The sequence below is a fragment of the Pyxicephalus adspersus genome, chromosome 11 (genome assembly GCF_032062135.1).
Source record: "Pyxicephalus adspersus chromosome 11, UCB_Pads_2.0, whole genome shotgun sequence".
NCBI classification, from domain to species: domain Eukaryota; kingdom Metazoa; phylum Chordata; class Amphibia; order Anura; family Pyxicephalidae; genus Pyxicephalus; species Pyxicephalus adspersus.
The window spans coordinates 55015105-55037625 of record NC_092868.1 but is presented as its reverse complement, the minus strand read 5'-3'; the positions used below and the strand labels follow the sequence as shown (position 1 = coordinate 55037625).

General features: G+C 43.1%; 1 protein-coding gene across 1 annotated transcript; it reads left to right on the top strand.

Moving 5' to 3' along the window:
* The first annotated feature begins 184 nt into the window (after positions 1-184).
* VPS26B (VPS26 retromer complex component B) lies at positions 185-21048 on the top strand. Its single transcript, XM_072426540.1, has 6 exons — positions 185-524; positions 9702-9858; positions 11527-11691; positions 13025-13200; positions 13863-14005; positions 14937-21048. Exons 1-6 carry the CDS (start codon positions 302-304, stop codon positions 15081-15083), a joined length of 1011 nt encoding a protein of 336 aa, XP_072282641.1. The 5' UTR covers positions 185-301; the 3' UTR covers positions 15084-21048.
* The last annotated feature ends 1473 nt before the right edge of the window (positions 21049-22521 follow it).

Sequence of the window (22521 nt, the reverse complement as noted above, 5' to 3'; positions counted from 1 at the left end):
CGCCATGACACCTACTGGCCTTTTCACTTCCTACACTTTCTATTTGCCAGTAAGTAATATGGAGGTAGCTCGATGACATCATGACAGACGCGTATAGCGCACCACGCATGCGTCTTCCATTGGTTTTCCGTCATCCATGTTTGTTCCTGGCGGTCTGGTCCACTTGCGCAAACTCGCTAGGCTCGCCCGTCTAGGCGCATGCGCAGTGTGCGAAACAGCAGCAGTAGCGGAGATCAGGGGGGTCTCCGGGGGAATCAGTGCAGAGCTGTCAGTGTCCTGAACGCCGGGACCGGACTCCGCCATGAGCTTCTTTGGCTTCGGCCCGTCCGCTGAGCTGGACGTCACCCTGAGTGATGCGGAGAGCCGCCGACGGGTGGAGCACAAAACGGAGGACGGCAAGAAGGAGAAATATTTCCTGTTCTATGATGGAGAAACCGTGTCCGGCCGGGTCACCGTCAACCTGAGGAACCCAGGCAAGAGACTGGAGCATCAAGGCCTGAAGATAGAATTCATCGGACAGATCGGTGAGATGGGCTCCGGGGGCGAGCGGTGGCGGGCAATGGATGGCGCCGCGGTGCTGCCGATCGTTCCATGGCATTCATTTTTCTAACCGAGCATACGTATTTGTGTCACCGATCTCAGCGTTATCTGATAATGATTGGGCAGAAAAATCCCTCCAATGATCAATTCTTCACCATAGATGGGGGCGCAGTGGGCGTTGGTTGGGGTCATGGTGCCCTTATACAAGAAATGGCCCCGGGAAGACCTGACCATCGCTCCGTGTTAAGCTAGTGATCTCACCGTGCACGTAGGCGTCATCCCAATGTTCTTCGTTGGGTCAGTGGTGTCATGGCGGTGTCATTGTCCAGCCAACATTGGCACGACCTCAGGCACCGTCCCAGCTGGGCGTACGTGTTCCTGGTGGATGGGCCCATTGTTGGCCTTATCCAACAGAACAGAACTATCCACCCTAAATCTTCACTATCGATGTCATGGTGGCCCAGAGATATGAACCTGGAAGACCTGACCATCGGTATTAATATTAATATTATTATTATTATTAAACAGGATTTATATAGCGCCAACATATTACGCAGCGCTGTACATTAAATAGGGATTGCAAATGACAGACTAATATAGACAGAGATACAGGAGGAGAGGACCCTGCCCAGAAGAGCTTACAATCTAGTAGAATGGTGCCCATAGTGGAGAATTGGTGGCTGGCAGAGCTGATGATGGTCATGAACTTTCGGCATCATGGTGCCCAAAGACATAATGAAGGGCATAGCTGGCTATCAATCTTGCTGGGTCATGGTGCCCATAGGTATAACATCTGGTAGAGCTAATGATCAATCAAGTGGCATGATGTCGCCCGTAGTAGAAAATCAGAAGCTGGAAGAACTGAACTGACTGTACCATTTGCTAGAGCTATCAATCCAGTGCCCTTTGATGTAAGTCTATTAGAGCTAATGATCAGTCTAAGCTTGTGGCATTGTAGTGCCCATAGATGTAACGTCTGTTAGAGCTAACAATTAGTCTATGCAGAGTTTGTGGTATCATGGTGCCCGTAGTGGTACATTTAAGGCCAGAAGAGCTTATGGTGGTCCTAAACTTGCAGCATAATGATGTTCATTGAGGTAATGTATGGTAGAGCTAGTGATCAGTCTTGTGGCATCATGGTGCCCCTGGATGTAAGTCTGGGAGAGCTAATGATTAATCTGAGCTTGTGGCATTTTAGTGCCCGTAGTGGTAAATTTGGGACCTGAAGAGCTGATGTTGAGTTGGCGGCATATTGGTGCCCATTGATGTAATGTTTTGGTAGAGCTAGTAATTAGTCTTGTGGCATCATGGTGCCCTTGGATGTAAGTCTAGGAGATCTTATGACTGATCTAAGATTGTGGCCTTTTGGTGCCTATAGTGGTATAATTAAGACTAGAGGAACTGGTTATGGCACTTAGCATGCATCAAGTTGGTGCCAACAGACATAATGTTTGGTGGAGCTACTGATCAGTCTTACAGCATCATGGTGCCCTTGGTCATAAGTCGATAGAGCTAATGATCATCTGAGCTTGTGGCATCGTGGTACCCATAGACACAACAAATAGTGAAGCAGGCAATGTCTTGTGGCATCATGGTGCCCTTTGACGTATATGTCTGGTGGAGCTTATGATTGATCTGAGATTGTGGAAATATTGATGGCCATAGTGTTAAGTTTAAAACCAGAAGAGCTAATGATGAAGTTGGAGCATAATGGTTCCCATACATGTAGGGTATGGCAGAGCTAGTGATCAGTCTTGTGGCATCATGGTGTCCTTGAACATAAGTCTAGATAGGCTAATGATCAATCTGAGCTTGTGGCATTGTGGTGCCCATAGACTTAACCTCTGGTAGCGCTAACAATTTTTCTGTGCTGAGCTTGTGGCATCATGGTGCCCATAGACATCACGTATGGTAGAGCTAGTGATCAGTCTTGTGGCCTCATGAGGCTCATGGACGTAAATCTGGGAGAGGTTATGATTGATCTGAGATTATAGCCTTATGGTAGCTTTAGTGGAAAACTTGAGACCAGAGGAGCTTATGCTGGTTCTGAGCTTGCAGCACAATGGTGACCATAGACGTAACATATGGTAGAGCTAGCGATCAGTCTTGTAGCACAATGGTGACCATCTATGGTGCTCATAGAGGTTGGAGGTCAAAATAACGTTGCCTGTAGACATTAATCAGTGTCTTGAAAAGCTGGCAAATAATTCTGTGTTTTTTGGCCTCTCGGTGCCCGTAGACTTATATTGGTGGTCATAAAAAGTTGATGTTCATTCTGCAACAACCCCTGTGGGCGTTCCTATCGTTAGCTTTTCCAACAATAGCTATTAGCTCCAAGGGCTGGTTGATTGCAATGGCCAATAGTTGGGGTCAAGGAACCGCATCTGAAAGGCTCAATGACCTCTCTGTTCTGACCTTTTGGCACCATGGTGCCCATAGTGGAACTGATAATCGTTCTGAGCTGACGGCACCTGTAGACCAAAATTGGCAGTAAGACGGGTTGACAATTGATCCACATTGAGTGACCTGGTGCCCGTAGGTATAAATCATTAACTAGTAGAGCTGAGAATTATATTGCACTGAGATTGTGCTGTCATAGAGGACATAAATCACATTCCAGAAAAACTATCATTATGCAACAAGTTGGAGTCGCATTGCTGAGCGTACGTGATTATATCTTCTACAGGTGAACCCACTAATTTGTAAAAATATATTTGTGATTAACCAGCAAAATGTATCCTTCGGAACTGGCCTTTCCCTATAGGTTGTGAAATGGGGTCCAGGCAAGCAATGGTTGGCGTCAAGATGGTCAGTAATGCTGAAGTTGGGTCAAGGCAAGAGCTTTAGGTAATGGTTGGCGTCAAAATAACTGTAGACGCAAAATGATGGTCAATAGTGGTGACCGCTGAATTGTGCTGAGGTTGTGGTGTCAACTTTCTTGTAGACTTCCAGGGGTCTAATGATCATTGTGCCTTAAGGCATAATTTGACACAGTTGCCCCAGTTGAGTGAACTTATTGACGTCTTCCAGTTATACAAAGTAATGATCACATGGCGAGTTTTCCCATCATGTTGTAAAATGTTCACTTGCCAATCGCACCCTATGGAAGGAAGCATTTCTCATGTATCTGCTTGGATGAGGAGGATTATTCTAGCAGGTTGTTTGAAGACAGGAAGGAGCCTGACCACCCTTGGCTCTGGCTGTGACCTCTGCTTGTCTGTGGTCACCCCTTATAATCTGATTGTTTAAATCCCCCAATGAATACCCTACAACTATATACCATGAGAATCTTCCAATTATGTTGTCCATTACGGACCATCACCATTGTTTATTAATTGCAACCCTACGCATATATACAGTGTTCTCCCCGGACCCTTTTAGCCGGGCGCACCACCCGGATGTTTTTGAAGAAAGGTGAGAATTTAAGGTCTACCTTTAGATTTTAATAATCCCCCTGGGGATGATCATTGCGACATGAAAAGATGTAGCTTTAGGCAACGCAGGTGAACTGTAAGGCTTTTTCTCGGCATGTGGTCGAAAATTGCTTGGTTAGGCGCATTGAAAACTTATAGTTTAAGTCAATGCATTTGTGGTTCTTCTGACATGTTGCTTTTTAACCCCACTGCAACCATGTGCAAATGTGTGCTCAAAAATGTTCCCAATGACTCCCGTTCAGTTAATTAGGTGCAGTTGGTAAATTACTGCAGTCCGAAGTCTCTATGGTGATGACCCGAGGCGTTAAAAGAAGAGGCAGCTGCCTTGGAAGCTTTTTCTGGAGAGAGGCGCAGAAAAGGCAAACATGCAACCTGCTCTCCTTGAGCAATTCTGGAGCTCATAATAGGGGGCGCAATTTCGATCTTGTACTGGCACTGCTACCATGTGACTGAACTCTGGCTGAATTGCGTTGATTGGTTGGTTCCAGTGTATTGGTGACTTTGGCTCCTCTTCGCAGCGCGGGCTGATTTCACAACCTGAAGTTTGTGTAAATGTTGTGGAACTTCTGCATTACGCGTGTGATCTTTCTTTATTAACCCCACACAGAAAATCTACCTGGAGCAGTATACTCCCCAGATATTTTGTTGGCGGGTGGCAGCCCCTGTATTGTGACCCAACTTTTCAGTAACCACCCGGGCCGTTACAGAAAAGTGCTTGGTGGTGCACCCAGCTAAAGAGGGCTGGGGAGATCACTGCTGGAGTGTGGCTGATATAGAAAAATGCCGACTCTTTCCATCTCCATACTCCCATGTGCGCCCTGTAACTTTGTCCTGCTGCATCAGTGCTCTCTATAATGCGCTTTGCATGTTTTGCCGCAGGATTTCAGGGCATACCAGTGTTTTCCCAGGCCCTTTTAGCTGGGCGCACCACACAGCATTTTTACGTGACCACCCAGTTGTTTTTAGGTGTTTGCTTAATAGTTTAGTCATATTACAGAGGTTGCCACCCCCCTACAATTTCTTCCCTCCTGGTTTAAAGAAATTTCTGGATTGAACACTGCATATCCTTTGCATTCTACATGCATAGTGTTGATCTGCAGCAGAAATGTCATTCCCATTAATGCGCTGCAATCAGTTTTCTAAATGCATTGCTGGATGCAGTTCTGTCTGCTGTAGATCGCTGTAAAACAATATGGGAAAACATGCTAAGTTATGCATAGGGGTTGGTATGCTTTTTTCCGTCTGTTTTACCCCTGGTAAGGTGCATGGTCTAATGCATTACCATTAATATACACAAAAGAAGCACAGCTGCATTTTCAAGTTTTTATAATGTGAACCCATCTGCAGCTCCTTGCAGGACCCAATTAAACACCACGGACTGTCTGTATCTGCTCTGCTGTCGGCCACATTCCTTTATATACCGATGGCCACCAGAGGCATATTTGCAAACGCTTAATTAAAATATGGAACATCAAAAAAGTAAAACTTGAAAAGCAATGTCAGATATGGCTTTCAGATAAATGTGACAGTAATAGCTCAAAATGTATATTAAAAAATCCACACAAAATATAGGAGGATCACCATGGTAACTGCATCATCTGTTCTTGCAGGCCGGTAGATGCAGCGGGTATGCCGCATATGAAATGGGACACAGAGCCGCCCCGAGAAATCAGATTGCTACCTTAATATGTGTCTTAGTCATCAATTTGTGTTACTTTTGCATTGTCGAATGCATCTACATACCTGTCACGGCACAGAATTCCAGTTGAAAATCTTTAATGGCAAAACTGAACTTCGGAGAAAATCCGGGACTGCTTCTGCATTGGGGCTCATTTTTGCTTAAGGCGCCATTAGAAAAGGGAGATACCTTATTCTTCCCTCCCTTTGGCCACTCTGCTGCTTCTTTTCATGTACTCTGATCTCATCATGTGCAGTGCAGGACCAGCAGTCCTGCATTGTGAGGACACCAAGGGCCCGCCCACAACCTGTTGGCAAGCAGAGAAGAGCGCCAGCTGCTGGGGAAGAGAGGGATAACATAGGTAAAAATGCATTTAATGGTACCCTAGACCAAAATCTACATTTAACCTTTGTAGTCCATGGGGAACCCCCTGTAAAGTCTACAAATTGAAATTTCCTTGGGGTTCAACTTTTAATTCTTGCATACATTGGGAAAGGGTTGGGACCTTTCTTAGATACGGGGAGAACAAAAAAAGCCAAAATGGGTTGTTTAATTCTTACTCTACCAACAGTAGGAATATAAAGCTTTGACTTTCACACATTTTAGTCCTTTTTTTTTAATATGGTTCCATAAGCTAATGTTACATTAAGTTACATTTTCGGTCCAGTTTCTTGTTCTGGATGCTTGATGTATTGGGCATCAAGTGAACGTTCAGTTCTTGTAGGTGATATGTTAGAAACAGCACTATTGGCCAAGTTTAAAGCAGAACTAAAATAAAAAAAGTCACACAGACCTTTAATTCTGCAGATGCATCGATCCATCTGGAGGTTTCTTCGATTGGGTCCCACGCCATCCCAGCATTTATCTTCGGCCCGGCACCGCCATCTTCTCTGTTCTTCGGGGGTTCTTCTTCATATTTCACCCAATCTTGCACTGCGCAAGGCGCGAGATTGGATGACTTAGATAGGGAAAAAGATTGTCAATCTTACTGCGCATGCGCGAGATCAAGAATTTTTTTCTCCCATTAAAGAAAGGGCTCCTTCTGCACATGCCCAAGATCTGGCATGCATAGAAGAAGTAGCCAAATATATGTCACACGGCAAAGGTGCAAAGGTTGTTGCACTTGAAAAAATAATACAATTTACTTTACTTTAAAGACACACACCTACCCTTTTATGTAAAGTAAAAATTTTGAGTTTAGGTCCACTTTAAGGATCTGAAGGACTTGGCAGCTGGGTCAAAGGTTCTCAAACAGTCTTGTGGAATATTCCTGATATGGAGGGGTTTGTCCCACCAAACTGGTCCAAGGAAAAACAACCAGTGATCCAGCAACAGGGTCTTGATTGCCAAAAAGCTCATGGATGGGAGGGTGGGGGGTAGCTTGTCTGGAAATTCTGCTCAAATTGCTAAAATTGTAATACTGGGCATGAAAGAGATTGGAACACAGTGTACATCAATATGAGCCTCAGTGCCCAAGCTAACCCCTATCTACTGGCAAAGCAATGGGCATGTGAGTGTGAGAATTGGACCACAGAGAACTGGAAGAATATATCCTGCTCTGATGGATCACAGATTCTTATAGATCATGTGAATGGCCAGGTGCGAGGGCATCATTTACCTGGAGAAGAGATGGCAGCAGGGTGCACTATAACAAACCAAGTGTTCAAACCAGAAATTTCTTTAAGCTGGGTGAAAAATCAGGTGGGTGTCAGTCTCTCTATTGTGACCTAACTCTTTACTAACCAACCAAAAACAGCCGGGTAGTCACTGAAAAGTGCGGGGTAGGGCACCTAGCTAAAGGGGTCTGGGGAGATCACTGTATAGGTAGAAGGCAGGGTGGCAGAGTTACTCAAAGGATCCGCTGCTAATTGAGTGTTTAACCTATAATGGCAGAGTTACTCAAAGGATCCGCTGCTAATTTAGTGTTTAACCTATAATGGCAGAGTTACTCAAAGGATCCGCTGCTAATTCAGTGTTTAACCTAGAATTTTGTTTTTTAAGCTTGGTGGAAAAAATTTTTAGGCAGGTGGCAGCCCCTGTATTGTGATCCAACTCTTCAGTAATCACCCAAAAACAGCCGGGTGGTTACTGATAAGTTCCGTCTGGCTAAAAGGGGCTGGGGGGAACACTGTAATGCCTTGGTGCCACAGGTCTCCTTCAGAGGTATTGTGGATCAGATCTGTCCAGACAAAATTAGGGATTCGCTTTGACCCTTTTATTTGATCCATCTATGTGAGGCCTCTTTGAATGGTAAGATACAGTTTTCCTTTAAGAGTCCCCTTGCTTTGCAGGGCCGTTCTTGCAATCCATGTTGCCCCCCTGTAGTCACGTTGCGGCCCAGCTGGCTGTGATTTCCTCATTCCACCTCTTGTTTGATGCATGCTGATAGAAGAATGGGGATTTCATCAAATGTTATTCCTCCCCAGAGCTGGATGTGGGGGAATCTCGGCCCCCCAGCAGGCAAATCTTGGTAAACAGGCGACCTGCCAGCGGAAGTCTTCTGTACTTCAAAGAAGGGCAGGAAGCAGCTGGTGTGTTCGCTGGAGGCTGCCGCTGGCATTTCTGAATGCGTCGCTTAGAGAATTGCAGCCAGCGTGAAATCTGTGTTGTGGCCCTGCAACCTGGCTGTATAGAGAATCTCATCTCTTAAAGTCATAGAAAAGCCCTCCCTGACTCTAAAAATCTCTTCTCCTCCATAAATCCGGTCTACTGCATCCAAATCTTGCTTTTGTATTGAGTCCTCAGAGACTTCTGTGTACCAACCTCCAAAGTGCCCCCAGCCCTGGGTAACTGAATGTCTGTATATTCACACTGCAATGCATGCTGACGTTTGCACTTTTCTATTGATTGCAATTAAAATATTTTTACCTCTCCCAATCCACAGTCTATTAACTTCATTCTAAGCATACATCAGCCATCTTCCAGCCTTTAGGAGCCACCTGCCAAAAAACTGCACAGCTGCTGGCTCTCAATACTAGTTGCCACCGACCACCCAAGTCCTCACTTACTATCAGATACAAGGAACTGATCATGTGATTACTATGTTAGCTCTGAGGATTCGATGACACTGTCACCTTCAGGCTGCAATGAGAACTGCAGGGCCAGCTTTTAAATAATGCAATTGTCAGATACAATTGCACTCATAAAAATAGTAACACAATACCAGTAAACAGAAAAAGCTTAATATTTAACATTTTAGTGCATTTGCTCTTTTATTAAACTGTGTACCAAACAAAACTTGTACTTTATTAAAATTTAACAAAATGTATTTGGCAAATTAGTCATAGTGATCTCTTTGTAAAGCAGTGAATATGATGTTTTCCAAACATTCACTAGTGAGGAATCTTTTCTAGGTCCATGTGTATTCAATTGAAGTAATTGATTCTCCACCAGAGAATGTTTTTAGAAACACAGGTTCACCTAAAAATGTGGAACGGCAATATTAATTTTTTTTTTTATATCACAAATTACATTTGAAATAATACAATATATAGTTTGACGTCCAAATGAACAAACAAAGCTTCAGATATGTTCGTAGGGTTATGATGCCATGCATTTTTAATGGCATTCCAACAAGTCCATGCAGCTCTGACGTACATGTGTTGTACAACTCACGGAAATGCAGTGCCATGTGTTTTGGTGCCTCTCGTTGGAATATTTGCTGCACTTAATGTAATGCCCTAACACACTGAATATTAATATGCAATGGGCCTGATATATTAAAGCTCTTCAAGACTGGAGAAGATAGACTATCATGGGAGAATATGGCCGATCCAGCAAACTTGGAATGGATCCGGTCAAGGATTGAAAACAGTTACCAACAAATAGCAAATTTTAAGAAATCCATTGCAGGTTTCTTGGATCCCCCAGGGTAATATTACACAGTATTTATATAGTGCCAACATATTATGCAGCACTGTATAATAAATAGGGGTTCTCCCATGATGGTCTATCTTCTCCAGTCTTGGATATCTATACCAAATCAGCCGAAAGTGCGATCTCCTGGCTCTTTTGTTCTATCTTTTGTTAATTATATTTTCTTTCTACAGAGCTGTACTATGACCGAGGGAACCACCATGAGTTTGTGTCCTTGGTGAAAGATTTGGCTCGACCCGGAGAAATCTCCCAGTCCCAGAGCTTCGACTTTGAGTTTACTCATGTAGAGAAACCGTATGAATCCTACACGGGTCAGAACGTGAAACTAAGGTAAGGGTCACAGTCGGCAAATTCATTGTCTGATTATAGCAATGCGACTTTAGCATTCTTCTAAAAGCAGAGCTTTGTGATGGAAATGACTTTATCTGAATTATTTAATGCCAGGTGGCAGGAAAGATTTCTGTGCAGCACACATAACAGCCCGGTGTCGGCAAATATGCAGAGAAATTGGTAAAAGCCACATAAAAGGGCAGCTCCCAAATAACGGAATCTAATTTTTGTTTTGTTCTTGATTTTGCTGGTGCTGCTTAGATCTGTATTGCTGCTAGTCCTAGGCTACGTATGCACGGTAGAGTTCTGTCGTTGGAAAGGATCTTTCACGACCCTTTCCAATGACAAAGTACTGAAAGATCCATGAACAAGCGCCGTACATAGAGCGCCATTCTTCACTTTACTTTTAATACAATTGTTCATTGTCTGTGGATCTGCCAGGTCAGGTGAAGGATGAGTGTTGTACAGATTCTCATTCGATATCGGACCATCTGACGTGTGTACGTAGCCTTAGGCTTTACTTTCTTTCACGATTCTTTCCAATGACAAAAGACTGAACGATGCATCAACGAGCTCTGTACATACAGCACCATTCTGCTCTATGGAGAGGGGAGGGGCAGAAAGTGCAAGCGGCGCCCCGCTGCTCTCTCACCGCTTTATTTCCATTACATGGTTACATAGTATATCAAGTTGAAAAAAACATAAGTCCATCAAGTTCAACCACTAGGGAAATAAACATATCCCAGATATAAAACCCTATGGACATAGTTGGTCCAAAGAAAGGCAAAAAAAATCCCTGGTTTATTTTGCTCCAATAGGGGGAAAAAAAATTCCTTGCTGATTCTCTGAGGCAATTAGATGTTCCCTGGATCAGCAGTCTCTGTTATCTTTCCTTAAAAGCTTTAATCCCCAGTTATATTCTGTGCTTCTAGAAATCCTCCAGCTTTTTCTGAAAGCAATCTATTGAACTTGCTGAAACTACTTCCTGAGGGAGCCGATTCCACATTTTCACAGACTTTACAGTGAAGAATCCCTTCCTTATCCGGAGCTTAAACTTCTTTTCCTCCAGACAGTCACTCGTCTTTCCTTGTTCTTGGATCCGCCAGGACATATCCATGAACGACGACAGACGAGCGCTGTACACATGTCAGATTCTCATCCGATACTATTCCTGAAACAATAATCGGACGATTATCATCTGACCTGTTTCCGATTGGAAACCCTTCTTTCAAAATTGTCATCAGAATATGTATTCGCATTAAAGATTTTGCCTTGTTCTATTGACAACTGTAACATTTTAGATTTCCGTCACATTCTTCATGGTTGCAATGGTCACCAGGATAAATCAAGAGGTCAATTTTCCCCAACAGGTACGCAAATAGCAATTTTAATTTGGGTTTGTAATGGGCAGCATAGCCCCAATAATTTTACATAACATAAAGCTATTCAGTGGAATGTATACAGCAGGTTTCTTTTTTTTTTTCTCATAAGACCATGATGATTCATTGGCAGGTTGGCATAGAAATGAAAAGGTGAAGGCTGTATTTGCACAAGGAAATTATTTTTCATTATTTTTCATTTGTTCATTTAGGTACATGCCAATTCTGCTTTTTGTAGAGTAATTAAATCTATTATTAGACCTCAGTTCATTTGCTTCCTATTTTCCAGGTATTTCTTGCGTGCCACCCTAAGCCGTCGTTTGAATGATATCGGGAAGGAAATGGACATCGTGGTCCACACACTCAGTACATACCCGGAGCTCAATTCCTCCATCAAGATGGAAGTGGGCATTGAGGATTGTCTGCATATTGAGTTTGAGTACAACAAGTCCAAGTATGTTCATTGGTCAGCGCTGCATAATATGCTGGCGCTATATAATCCTGTTTATTGATGATAATAATAATAATAATAATTGGTTTGCATGATCAAACAGAGCCAGTCCAGTAGAAAATACCATTTTGTTATGGATGGATTTCATACTGTTAGGGCAGCCCTTTTTAACCCTTGAAATAAGTTTCCGGGAACCCCTGGCAACATTTAGTACCAGTTCATGGTACACTATCCTATCGGTCATTGGAATGCATGTCTTTTATATTGTTGCCCATTGGAAAGTTTAAAAATAGCCAAAATAGCCAACCTTAAAAATAGCCAAATTGATTGTTGCCAATAGATTGTTGGTGTCAGTGGTAACTGACCTGAGAGGCACAAGTTGTTCATTGTTCAAGGAACCCCGATCAACCTTTGATGGAACCGTAAGGTTCTACAGAACCCTGATTGGGAAACATTGCTTTAGGGACTCCTGAAATATGAGTTTCCAACATGATAATACAAGGTTACAAGGCTTTGTTTGGGCATAGGCTAGGGCTTCACAGCTCATCTTCTAATCACCTTTGGCCCTTCTGGGTACTTTGCTGTCACAAGCTGCAGTTTCCCCACTCTTCCATGGCCAATGCCAGTGTCTGATTGCTTGTCTCACAACTGCATGCATGGTTTGAGGGTTGCTGCTCTTCCATTCACAGCAGTATGCATCGGCTGTGACAAGCTCATGGAGAAAAGGACGTCCACAACAGATAGTTGTAGACATTTGAGTGGAGTAGACCTTTGTTTTTTTGTGCCAAGGAGGGAGGGAGGTTACTATACACCAGTGCTCAACCCAGAAAAAAAAGCTTGGTGGAAAGAAATTGTAGGTGTGACCCAGCTCATCAGTAACCACCTGAAAAATGCAGGGCTTTGCGCCAGGCTAAAAGGTTCTAGGGAGAACACTGTCCACTATTTAAAACTGGGTGAGGACGGGTGGGCAGGGCAAGCAGATCCTGTTCTTCTAGTTACCAAGGAAGGTGATTACACCTTGGGTCATTTTTCGGACTTTGGCAACAAATCTCTATGTCTTAGTAGCACATAGCAGGGTGTTGGTGCTTGGGGTTTCTTGCAGACTCGGGCATGGCACAAGTGGTCTTGCCTAAAGCACAAAAATACCCAAATCACAATCCTGCAAGGTTTAGAAATATGCTATAATATAACAAAACCTATAAAGGCCAAAATATTTGTTATTGTAAGATGCCATGTGACGTTTAGCCAACCTCTTGGACAGTTATATGTTTATTGCTACAATGCGTGCTGGTGCACCTTAGGCACCTACTTATATGCTGTATGTCTTTTTCTCCAGATATCACCTCAAAGATGTCATCGTAGGCAAAATCTACTTCCTCTTGGTACGGATCAAGATTAAACACATGGAGATCGATATCATTAAAAGAGAGACAACGGGGACCGGGCCCAATGTTTACCATGAGAATGACACAATCGCCAAGTATGAGATCATGGATGGAGCCCCTGTAAGAGGTCAGGAGCCGGGACAAAATGTTCTCTGGTTTCTAAGGGGATTCACAGAAAGCTTTTGATAACATTTGCAAGGGTGAATCAGCCATGAAAGAATACCACACATTGGTCAATTGGCCTTTGTTAGAATGTCGTAGAGGGGCAATAAAAAAGCTTATTAGTAGAGTAGCATGAGGTTAAATCCCCTTTCAGGTTTCCATAAGCCTCCTATCTCAATAACTCCCCGACAAAATGGTCTTTGTCATAAACCAGTCTCATAAATCTGTCTCTTGCTGGACTGGGCAGAGGCAGACTGATACTGATTTAATAAAGCTCCCCAAGACTATCATGGAAGTACCTGGGTGATCCAGCAAACTGGAAATGGATTACTATTAGTTGGTAAATGTTTTCATCCCTGGACCAGATCCATTGCAGGTTTTCTGGATCACCCATGTTCTCCCACAATAATCTTCTCCAGTCTTGGAGAGCTTTATTAAATCAGGCCCTTTGTGCCTAAGCATGTAGCTGCTTAATAATTACTAACCAAACCCTTTGTTCAGTTGTACATCAGAACAATTCAGATGGATTATTGGCAGAATGTTTTCAGGTTATATTATTTAACGGAATTATTTTTCTTAACATTTCACTCATGTATAACATTCCTTTGTTTTATCTTTTCACCATAGGCGAATCCATACCTATCCGGCTGTTCCTTGCCGGCTATGAGCTGACACCGACTATGAGGGATATCAACAAGAAATTTAGTGTGCGGTATTACCTCAATCTAGTTCTCATAGATGAGGAAGAAAGGCGTTACTTCAAACAGCAGGCAAGTATGGAGATTGAAGAAAAGGAAAAAAGAAAGAGTTTTTTTTGGGGCAAATTTTGTATTGATAAAGACTGAGTATATTATACATCAAACATGTAAAAAACAATAACATTGAGAGTACATAAGATATAACTCTCAGCTCCAGAACAAACTTTGTGGAGCTTACTTGAAACTTCTGCTTGCTCTTTTTTCCTTTCCTTTACACTAGTAGTAAGGGGCTGGCTATAACATTTCTATTTTGATAACTGTAGTACTGGAGGATCCAGTTGCTCTCTGTCCCCCTTTAATATGGAGATTGGAGTTTGCTCATCATGGACGTTATTGTAATGTAATGAAAGAATGACCTGCATTCTCAGTTAAAAGCCATCTCCAGCTCTTTGTCCTTCTTTTGTAGGAATCCCCATGCTTCCCTCTTTCTTTCCTTCTCGCCTCCTTGCTCCAGCTTTACTACCAATTTTGTAAAGCTCTGTGTAATTTGTCAGCGTTTTATAAATAATAATATAGAATTTACATAGCGCCAACATATTACGCATTGCTGTACAAAGTCCATAGTCATGTCGCTAGCTGTCCCTCAAAGGAGCTCACAATCTAATGTCCCTACCATAGTCTTATGTCTTTATTACAGTCTATGGCCAATATTTAGGGAAGCCAATTAACCTAACTGCATGTTTTTGGATTGTGGGAGGAAACCAGAGTACCTGGAGTAAACCTATGCAAACACGGGGAGAACCTCCAAACTCCACGTAGATAGACGTGTCCTGTCCAAGATTCAAACCTGTGACCCAGTGGTGCAAAGGCCAGAGTGCTAACCCCAGAGCCACAGTGCTGCCCACTGGATAATAATAGTTTTCATTTTCTCTTTTGTACTCCTTACATTTCCATTCCTCGTTTTTGCTTTTCCCTTATTTTATTCCCATGTCTGCTCTTTCAGGAGGTGGTGTTATGGCGTAAAGGGGACATTGTGAGAAAGAGCATGTCTCATCAGGCCGCTATTGCCTCGCAAAGATTCGAGGGAACCCACCCCGACAACCGACCACAACACAGTGGAGCTGTGGCAGGAGAGATGGAGAAAGAATGACCACTTGCTGGCAGCATACCAGGTCTCCATTGACTAAATACTCAGACTGGACCTCTCTGACACCCTCTTTACCACCTGTGCTCACATGGACACCTGGTGGGTCAGCCTTGCAGATGGTGGTGGCCGGCTTAAAAAAAAAAAAAAAACCCCGGGCCTGGCTGGCCACTCCTCCAGCTGCTACTTGACGTTCAGTGACATGTGGGGGAGACATGCACGACCAGCCCCTTTTAACCTTTTACGTTGACACTTTTTAAGCTTATTGCCATCACTTACTGGCTGTCCTGCCATCGATGCCCATTTTTGTTTTAGAAGGAAAAAACCAAGAGGGACGGCTTTTCAATGGAAATATTCCTGTGTGTGGACAGTGACCTCCTCGCCTCGTGGTTGTATAGTCAGTGCTGACCTCAGTTACCGTTGTCTCGGTGCCAGTAACAAACTTCTGTTTTTTCCATTCCCAGCTCATATCTCCCACACAGCGGAGCCCTGTCCACCATGGGAGACTATCACTCTGCATGAATTCCCTCCCGTTATTCCAAAATGCAGACGATGTGACTTTTATAGAAGAATAGAAAATCAGATTTCCTTTTAAATAAGGAATAGAAATCAAATTGCTCCTTGGAATCACACGCAGTGAACGATGTACAGCATTATTAAGCAAACATCTCCGACAAATCATGTATCAGTGCTAGCTGCTTGGTTCAATGGTAGATTTAGAATAGATTCAGCAGATTCGGCCTGGAGAAGGTTTGAGATAACCGATGAGAAGCCGATGTGCCAGTTAGGTTTAATGTAAGTAGACCTGTGGATATTCAACATTTTTAATGATTTCTGTAATCTACTTTCCTTGCCCAGTTTCCAACAGTCTGGCGGTGCTCGAAGTCCTCTGCTCATTGAAGCTACTAACAAGCAAATCCGTAACATGTTTTACGAACTTACCTTTGTGTTGGACCCAATCTTAGCTGGCTCTATATGTACAGTCATAGACCAGAGTTACAGAAAACTTCTCCTAGGTAAGTCAGGGGGCTGCATGCAGTCAGCATTGTCTGCATTTATCTTGGTGAAGACAACACATGCTTTATAACAGGTAGAAACAACGCCGCCTGTGTGTTTGTTTGCTTATGCAGCTCTGGTGTCAATGTTAACCCTAACAAAATTATACAGTATTTATATAGCGCCAACATATTACATAGCGCTGTACAAATTCCATAGTCATGTCACTAACTGTCCCACAAAGGAGCTCACAATCTAATCCTACCATATTCATATGTCTTTAATACAGTATAAGGTCAATTTTTGGGGAGAAGCCAATTAACCTAACTGCATGTTTTTGGAATGTGGGAGGAAACCGGAGTACCCGGAGGAAACCCAAACAAACACAGAGGGAACCTGCAAGCTCCATGCAGATCGTGTCCTGGCTGATATTCAAACCTGGGACCCAACGCTGCAAAGGCCAGAGTGCTAACCACTGAGCCACGGCCCAGTATAAACCTGTTTGCATATATAAATGTTCATTGGCTTTTGTCTTTTAAGATTCAGGTAAATCTTTTAATCTGATATCTTCCTGAAGCATTTTATTTAATAAGGCTACCATGTGATGAGAAGCTCAATTGAGAGATATAGAGGCCTGTTTTTTAGGAAGATAATGGAGGCCACTTTTATGTATGCCATTTTTATAACACTATATAAGGGCAATTAGAAAATGTATTCACCTAAATGGAGGAAACTGATCACCACTTTTTCTTGGCTATTTCAGTCTTGTGATCACCTCACTCATCACCTCTTCTCATGCACAACTCCAAGACTTCTCTCTTTGTCCCCATTAGGCTATCTATTACTTTTTATACATTCTAACAAGCCTTCAAAGCCCACCTCTGGAAACATGTCTACCCACTGTCCTCTCCTTAACTACCACTCATTAGCAGTTCTATCTCCCCTACCTATTTATTGGGTGCTTCTCCACCTATTAGATTGTAAGCTTGTTTGGGCAGCATCCTATATCCGTTTGTGCTTGTTATGTATGCAGTCTTATCATCTGCATCACTTATGTACATTGCTACGTAATATGTTAGCACCCAAATGGATTAAATCCACGATCAGGCAGGTGGTTATTGCAGAAAGGAACTGCCAATATCCCTCCCTATAATACCTGCCTGATTGCTGCCCAGCAGTCAAAGTATGCTGCGCATGTTCAACTTCTAAAAGTGGTGATCTTCCACTTTCATAAAAGGGTGAACTGAAAAATTATTTGTTTTTCAATAACACAATTTTTTTTGGGTGAACAGCCCATATTTTCCTATTCTTAGACTTACACGTTTAAAGAGACCCTGTCACATTTTTTAAGATCCAATCAGTCTGTGGATCTGCAGCTGTCACTGGTCTCTTCCTCTGACCTCCACTCATACAGTATATTGTAATGAGAGATCAGCAGGAGGAACCAACGAGAGCTGCAGGGAACCCTGAGAGCCCCGGTAGTAATAATTACCCAGAGGGCAATGTGAGTTGCAGAAAAGGTAAGGTAAGGTATTAGACTCTTCTTTTTTTGGTATGTGCCTGGAATTAAAAATGTCATGTGATGGGGTTCCTTCCTGCAAAAGGGTTGACACCAAAAAAAAGTCTTCTGTTACCGTTCCTTATTCAGTAGTTTTGTCTTTGTATGGGCTACAATGACACCAGTGTTCTATGAGCCCTATTTATAAAAAAAAGGAATCTGACATCTTAAACCTTCCCTTGTAGGAATCTTTTAGGTATTTGTGTTTCAATGATAGTAATTGATTCCCTGATGGTAATCGATTGCTGCCATTGAAACACATGGATCTGGAAGATTCCTAGCAGATGATGTCTGATTCCCGTTATAAATAGAACCCTATGAGCACATGCAACACAACTACAGTAACTACAATAGCAGGTGTAGTAATAATGATACAAGTGACACTAATTAAAAACCAACATTGGTTCCCGTGTCACATGACATGTTGAGTTGACAGAGCAGATCTATATTGGCCTTCCAGCCAGCCCTGGTTCTGATAGACCAGAGCTTGTTCAATGGTTTCTTCCTTCTACTTTCACAGACAATCCTTGTCCAGTTCCATTTCAGCTACAAACAAAACTGGATTTTCTATTATTCCTTCTGAATAGTTTCGGCAGAACCGGACCAACTTTGAAATCAGACCTAGCTTTTGTAGCCATGTGAAGTAGTCACAGCTTAGTGCTATGTAAACTTTTTTTTTTTTTTTTTGGTAACATGCAATCCTCAGATAGCCGTGATCTGTGACTTCTACCGGTGTGATCACTTTTCACTTATTGTTTACTAGTGATATATCCAACACAAACATAGCAGAAATCTGTTCCATGGAGGACGCAGTATACTAGATGTTGTATATAGTTTGCATCGAACAGTCATTTTGTAGATCGCTTTTATTATAGGGGACCTAAAACTGTAAATTAAGCTTTAACCAATGAAGAAAGGAAAGGGGAAGTAAAATCTAAGTAATTGGGTGCCACTGTCTAGATAATGTGACCTGGTGACATGGCAGCCATGCCAAATGCCAGTTAATGAAAATTGTATTGCTGTCTACAAACTTAACACAAAAATCCTGCAAGTCACATGACATGAAATTCACTTTTTTATGTCACATGACCTGAATGGAATCTGTTTTGTGCTGCCCTGAGACAGGACCCTTTGATTTTACTGGCTCCTGCCCTGCCAATCTAAGGGTTTGATTCATTTATTAAAGAAAATCGGAGCTTTGATCTAAGACGGTGTGACTAATCATGTCAATGACAGACAACCATTTCGGTGGGAAAACATTTCAGCCTATCATGTCCCTACATTTCACTGGCAGCTATATTATAGGGTTTGCAAAAGTGCAGCTTTTACTAGGGCAGTGGTCGCCATCCTTTCGGACCTCATAGACCACTAAATCCACAGAATCCTTACCACGCATGTACAGGGAGTCAGATGTCATTCAAAGGGGAAGAAACTTCCCCCAGAGTGACGTCATGATGCCAGAACCCACCAATTCTCCCATTGCAGGTCTGAGTGCGTCCCTGGCCGGTGCGCCCCCCAGCAGGGTCCTTCTTCTGACCCCGCTTTGGGGCGCACTGGCCAGAGCTGCAGACCACCGGTAGGCGACCGCAGACCAAGGGGACATAGGTGGTCATTTTCTACTTGTGCACATGCAGCTTAGTGTACATTCAATAGATGGTGGACAGGCAGGCTTGTTTAACTGCAGATGAAACATCATCTGTCCCACCTATAACAATGAGCCTGCCCGTTCACTATTTTAGTTCTCCTTTAGGTTTGGTATAAATAAAGATTAGAAAACCTGTTGGGTATTATTGCTGTCGGTGCCACATTGAGGGGAATGCCCCCTTTTTATAGCTGTTGGCCAATTGGAAGACATAACCCTGCCTATTGTGGTGACAACTCTTAGATTTGGGACTTCTCCTTACAGGGGGATAGGGACAGCAATAAAAACCCTCCAGAGCATTATGCATTGGCATTTACTATGGTGACCATGTTCTTCCTGAATCGGTGTTCTCCCCGGCTCTTTTTAGCTTGGCGCGCCGCCCAGCACTTTTCAGCAACCACCCGGCTATTTTTGAGTGGTTACTGAAGAGTTGGGTCAGTGTCCCGCCTACAGCTTCTTCCCACCCAGCTTAAAAACATTTTGGGGAAAATACTGTGAATGTTTCAGCAGATGATTGCATTCCCCATATTAGGATGGCACCACAGTATTACCTGCAGATCTAAACAATTTATAGAGATGGACAATATCGCAATCACAAAATGACTTAATAGATGCAGCAAAGAGTAAAGTGCAGCAACCCCCCCATCAGCCAATCAGAATCCATCTTTCATCAGTAAGGGAAACCCAGGGGTTTGCTACACTTTGCCCATCAGCGCCACTCTGCGCCGTCATAGAAGCCTCAGTATGTATGCAACAGGTACATTTCCAAGATGGCGGCTGACACGGCCATCCCTCCTGTACAATGTAATTATCGTATCAACAACTCAGAAATTTGTGTTCTACAGTATTTCAATTCTATACCAAGTATAGCCGACTGGTAAAGAAATAATATATAAATATATATTTATTAGATGGTAATTGATGTATTCGTCCGTATGAGAGAGACTGCACTTTTAACACATGGCTGTGCCTCACATACCATCAGCTTAGATTGTAAGCTCTTGGGAGCAGGGCGCGTAGTGCCTGTGCTGGGTTTCGGCAGCGCAACAACTATAGAGAATTTTTAGGAAGAGGAATGTTGAAGCGGAACTCCGGGAAAAACCTTGCGGCCAGCTATGTTATCGTTAAATGTTGATTACAGTAAAACTTTTTTTACTTCCCGAAATCTATAAGATTACCCACACTCCTTTGCTGAGTGGAATGGGAAGTTTTGCCTTCCAGGTTTTATTGCACTGCTTTGGGGAATAGGAGCTGGAGGGGTACACCAATTAGCAGCACGGTGACAGCTGCAGATGGTGAGTTAGTTGGTTTGTAAAGAAATCTCATGGGATCACCTTGGCTGGTAATGTGATTGCATGGTCAAGAGCCATGCTGATTGGTTCCTGATCCTTAGTACGAGAGGTCTGAGAATGTTATTCCATAGCTTGGGTGCAGCTAAGTCCTGCATTGATGCTCATGATTCTCAGTCCATTGATGCTCATTACCCAAGAAGGATTATACCCACCGCGCCATGCCTTGCCAGGAGTACGTACATAAGACTGGCTGAATGCAATTCTATCGCTATTGACTGGTTTAAACCAATCACATCTGAAATTAACAATTTGCCTGGAGTTCTGCTTTAACACTCTCTTCAATGCGATCTAGAAGGACTATAACAGGAATTCCATTCTGGTTGCAGTGTTTTTTTCATGTCTATAATTTCAATGTGTTTTAAATGTCTATTTTTCATTGTTTTTAATTAGTCTCAGATGAAAATAAAAAAAAATAATACTCAATTGTGCAAAAAGGCAGTTATTCATAACACAATTGTTATTCACAGACATGATGGGTGAATTGTTTTGACTTGCCAGACTTCCTCCACCTTACACATTTATAAAAAATACCTTTTTACTTTAAGAAAAAGAGTTGTATACCTTTTTATGTAAAGTAAAAGTTTTGAGTTTAGTTACGCTTTAACCAAATCAATCTTGCTAGTGGAGACCAATAGACCAGCCTTACACCAGCGCACTGGCAAACCAGTCTGTAGCCCGCCCCTCATACACACAGGACCAATTACAATCCTTGGAGCCTTCCTAAACAAGCTCTGCAGGAGCTGGGAGGTGCACTGTATATGTAAATAGATGGTTGAGTCACTGATATAGTGTGCAGATCCATATTTTTAGGATGAGATGACTATTTTTGAAGTTTGATCTTGCAAAGTGACATTTACAACAGATCATAATATATAAACTGGAGGTTTTATGCACCGAGTAACTCATACAGTGATCTCCCCAGTCCTCCTTAGCTGGACGCATCACCAAGCACTTTTCATAAAACCTGGCTGTTTTTGGGTGGTTACTGAAAAGCTGGATTGTAATATGGGGGGAGGGGGGGGATGTCACGCGCCTACAGCTCCTTCCTACCCAGCCTAAAAGTTGGGTCACAAGGCAATATGGGCATACTTATTACAGCAACTGGAAACACTAAATGTCATGTGTTGCCCTGCCCACTTTTGGACCACAGCTTCTCCCCACCCAACTGAAAGAAATATTGCTGGGGAAAACAAGTTTATTGTCAAAGTAGATTCGAAGTCTGAAGGATTTTTATTTGATTTTGTGCACCAAAGCGGAGTAGCTCAAGTTTAAAGCCCACTTGTCAAGCTTGGGAGAGACAAGGCCTCTAGAAGGCGTTATGGCTTGCACAGAAATGGTGTGTGCCCTGAGAAGGGCCAAGGCACAGAGTCTAAGCAGTAACCAGGTCTTCTCCAGAGCCTCTAGTGGTAAGGATGTTGCTCTGCAGGTTACTTCCAGGTTGCAGTCCTTGGGCACACCGGGGTGGGCAGGAAGATACACAGTACCAAATCACTAAGCAGAAGAATTGTCAAGGAAGGTCGAGGCAGGCAGCAAGTAAGAGAGGTCAGGTCACAAGCCTGAGGTCAAATACCAGGGATCCAGTGACACGGGTGGGGCCTCCACAGACACTAGAAGCACAGGAGGCATGGGGAACACAGCAGACACAGAGGAACACTAGAACTGGCAGGGAATAACCAGACCGGGCAATAAGGGGTAACACGGGAGCTGGAAAGGGAAAGCACCTAATTAAGAGCAGGTGTAGAGGAAATGCTCAGCAGAGCTAGGAGGCTCAGCTCTAGAGGGGACATGTTGCACGAATGCTGAGTGCTGTGTCTGAGCTAGCTAAATAGCCAGGGGTAATTATTAAGCCATTTCCTGATTGGCCGGCAAAATGGGCGAAACTGATAAAACTTGGAA